This window comes from Haliotis asinina, chromosome 11 (assembly GCF_037392515.1).
Source record: "Haliotis asinina isolate JCU_RB_2024 chromosome 11, JCU_Hal_asi_v2, whole genome shotgun sequence".
Taxonomy (NCBI): Eukaryota; Metazoa; Mollusca; class Gastropoda; order Lepetellida; family Haliotidae; genus Haliotis; species Haliotis asinina.
The window spans coordinates 43,082,753-43,087,752 of record NC_090290.1 but is presented as its reverse complement, the minus strand read 5'-3'; the positions used below and the strand labels follow the sequence as shown (position 1 = coordinate 43,087,752).

Below are 5,000 nucleotides of genomic sequence, written 5' to 3'. Positions count from 1 at the left end.
TACTTCCACAACCACCATTACCACCACCACCACCACTACTACTACTACTACTACTTCCACCACCACCACCACTACTACTACTACTACTTCCACCACCACCACCACCACTACTACTACTACTACTACTTCCACCACCAACACCACTACTACTACTACTACTTCCACCACCACCACCACCACTACTACTACTACTACTTCCACCACCACCACCACCACTACTACTTCCACCACCACCACTACCACCACCACCACCACTACTACTACTACTACTACTTCCACCACCACCACCACTACTACTACTTCCACCACCACCACCACCACCACTACTACTTTCACCACCACCACCACCACCACTACTACTTCCACCACCACCACCACCACCACTACTACTACTACTTCCACCACCACCACCACCACCACTACTACTTCCACCACCACCACCACCACTACTACTACTACTTCCACCACCACTACTACTACTTCCACCACCACCACCACCACTACTACCACTACTACTACTACTACTACTACTACTTCCACCACCACCACTACCACCACCACTACTACTACTTCCACCACCACCACCACTACTACCACTACTACTACTACTACTACTTCCACCACCACCACCACCACTACCACCACTACTACTACTACTACTTCCACAACCACCACTACCACCACCACCACAACTACTACTACTACTACTACTTCCACCACCACCACCACTACTACTACTACTACTTCCACCACCACCACCACCACTACTACTACTACTACTACTTCCACCACCAACACCACTACTACTACTACTACTTCCACCACCACCACCACCACTACTACTACTACTACTTCCACCACCACCACCACCACTACTACTTCCACCACCACCAATACCACCACCACCACCGCTACTACTACTACTACTACTTCCACCACCACCACCACTACTACTACTTCCACCACCACCACCACCACTACTACTACTTCCACCACCACCACCACCACTACTACTACTACCACTACTACTTTCACCACCACCACCACCACCACTACTACTACTACTTCCACCACCACCACCACCACCACTACTACTACTACTACTTCCACCACCACCACCACCACTACTACTACTACTACTACTTCCACCACCACCACCACCACCACCACTACTACTACTACTACTTCCACCACCACCACCACCACTACTACTACTTCCACCACCACCACCACCACCACTACTACTACTACCACTACTACTTCCACCACCACCACCACCACCACTACTACTACTACCACTACTACTTCCACCACCACCACCACTACTACTACTTCCACCAACACCACTACCACCACTACTACTACTACTTCCACCACCACCACCACTACTACTACTACTTCCACCACCACCACCACTACTACTACTTCCACCACCACCACCACCACTACTACTACTTCCACCACCACCACCACCACTACTACTACCACTACTACTTCCACCACCACCACCACCACCACTACTACTACTTCCACCAACACCACTACCACCACTACTACTACTTCTTCCACCACCACCACCACCACCACTACTACTACTACTTCCACCACCACCACCACCACCACTACTACTACTTCCACCACCACCACCACCACCACCACTACTACTACTTCCACCACCACCACCACCACCACTACTACTTTCACCACCACCACCACCACCACTACTACTTCCACCACCACCACCACCACCACTACTACTACTACTTCCACCACCACCACCACCACCACTACTACTTCCACCACCACCACCACCACTACTACTACTACTTCCACCACCACTACTACTACTTCCACCACCACCACCACTACTACTACTTCCACCACCACCACCACCACTACTACTACTTCCACCACCACCACCACCACTACTACTACTACCACCACCACCACCACCACTACTACTTCCACCACCACCACCACCACTACTACTACTACTTCCACCACCACTACTACTACTTCCACCACCACCACCACCACTACTACTACTTCCACCACCACCACCACCACCACTACTACTACTACCACTACTACTTCCACCACCACCACCACCACCACTACTAATACTTCCACCAACACCACTACCACCACTACTACTACTACTTCCACCACCACCACCACTACTACTACTACTACTACTTCCACCACCACCACCACTACTACTACTTCCACCACCACCACCACCACTACTACTACTTCCACCACCACCACCACCACTACTACTACCACTACTACTTCCACCACCACCACCACCACCACTACTACTACTTCCACCAACACCACTACCACCACTACTACTACTACTTCCACCACCACCACCACCACCACTACTACTACTACTTCCACCACCACCACCACCACCACTACTACTACTTCCACCACCACCACCACCACCACCACTACTACTACTTCCACCACCACCACCACCACCACTACTACTTTCACCACCACCACCACCACCACTACTACTTCCACCACCACCACCACCACCACTACTACTACTACTTCCACCACCACCACCACCACCACTACTACTTCCACCACCACCACCACCACTACTACTACTACTTCCACCACCACTACTACTACTTCCACCACCACCACCACCACTACTACCACTACTACTACTACTACTACTACTACTTCCACCACCACCACTACCACCACCACTACTACTACTTCCACCACCACCACCACCACCACTACTACCACTACTACTACTACTACTACTTCCACCACCACCACCACCACTACCACCACTACTACTACTACTCCTTCCACAACCACCACTACCACCACCACCACCACTACTACTACTACTACTACTTCCACCACCACCACCACTACTACTACTACTACTTCCACCACCACCACCACCACTACTACTACTAGTACTACTTCCACCACCAACACCACTACTACTACTACTACTTCCACCACCACCACCACCACTACTACTACTACTACTTCCACCACCACCACCACCACTACTACTTCCACCACCACCACTACCACCACCACCACCACTACTACTACTACTACTACTTCCACCACCACCACCACTACTACTACTTCCACCACCACCACCACCACCACTACTACTTTCACCACCACCACCACCACCACTACTACTTCCACCACCACCACCACCACCACTACTACTACTACTTCCACCACCACCACCACCACCACTACTACTTCCACCACCACCACCACCACTACTACTACTACTTCCACCACCACTACTACTACTTCCACCACCACCACCACCACTACTACCACTACTACTACTACTACTACTACTTCCACCACCACCACTACCACCACCACTACTACTACTTCCACCACCACCACCACCACCACTACTACCACTACTACTACTACTACTACTTCCACCACCACCACCACCACTACCACCACTACTACTACTACTACTTCCACAACCACCACTACCACCACCACCACCACTACTACTACTACTACTACTTCCACCACCACCACCACTACTACTACTACTACTTCCACCACCACCACCACCACTACTACTACTACTACTACTTCCACCACCAACACCACTACTACTACTACTACTTCCACCACCACCACCACCACTACTACTACTACTACTTCCACCACCACCACCACCACTACTACTTCCACCACCACCACTACCACCACCACCACCGCTACTACTACTACTACTACTTCCACCACCACCACCACTACTACTACTTCCACCACCACCACCACCACTACTACTACTTCCACCACCACCACCACCACTACTACTACTACCACTACTACTTCCACCACCACCACCACCACCACTACTACTACTACTTCCACCACCACCACCACCACCACTACTACTACTACTACTTCCACCACCACCACCACCACTACTACTACTACTACTACTTCCACCACCACCACCACCACCACCACTACTACTACTACTACTTCCACCACCACCACCACCACTACTACTACTTCCACCACCACCACCACCACCACTACTACTACTACCACTACTACTTCCACCACCACCACCACCACCACTACTACTACTACCACTACTACTTCCACCACCACCACCACTACTACTACTTCCACCAACACCACTACCACCACTACTACTACTACTTCCACCACCACCACCACTACTACTACTACTTCCACCACCACCACCACTACTACTACTTCCACCACCACCACCACCACTACTACTACTTCCACCACCACCACCACCACTACTACTACCACTACTACTTCCACCACCACCACCACCACCACTACTATACTTCCACCAACACCACTACCACCACTACTACTACTATTTCCACCACCACCACCACCACCACTACTACTACTACTTCCACCACCACCACCACCACCACCACTACTACTACTTCCACCACCACCACCACCACCACCACTACTACTACTTCCACCACCACCACCACCACCACTACTACTTTCACCACCACCACCACCACCACTACTACTTCCACCACCACCACCACCACCACTACTACTACTACTTCCACCACCACCACCACCACCACTACTACTTCCACCACCACCACCACCACTACTACTACTACTTCCACCACCACTACTACTACTTCCACCACCACCACCACTACTACTACTTCCACCACCACCACCACCACTACTACTACTTCCACCACCACCACCACCACTACTACTACTACCACCACCACCACCACCACTACTACTTCCACCACCACCACCACCACTACTACTACTACTTCCACCACCACTACTACTACTTCCACCACCACCACCACCACTACTACTACTTCCACCACCACCACCACCACCACCACCACTACTACTACTACTACTTCCACCACCACCACCACTACTACTACTTCCACCACCACCACCACCACCACCACTACTACTTCCACCACCACCAC

The 5,000-nt window shown here is 51.3% G+C and overlaps 1 protein-coding gene across 1 annotated transcript in view; it reads left to right on the top strand.

The window, feature by feature from the left end:
* The window catches only part of LOC137256278 (mucin-3B-like), a gene marked incomplete at both ends in the record, with an annotated part of 9,696 nt that overhangs the window by 251 nt on the left and 4,445 nt on the right, over nt 1-5,000 (top strand). The window contains 2 exons of the mRNA XM_067794018.1: nt 1-2,093; nt 2,430-2,949. The exon at nt 1-2,093 is cut by the window's left edge and continues 251 nt beyond it. Coding sequence (XP_067650119.1) covers nt 1-2,093; nt 2,430-2,949 — 2,613 coding nt within the window. The remainder of the gene's footprint in view (nt 2,094-2,429; nt 2,950-5,000) is intronic.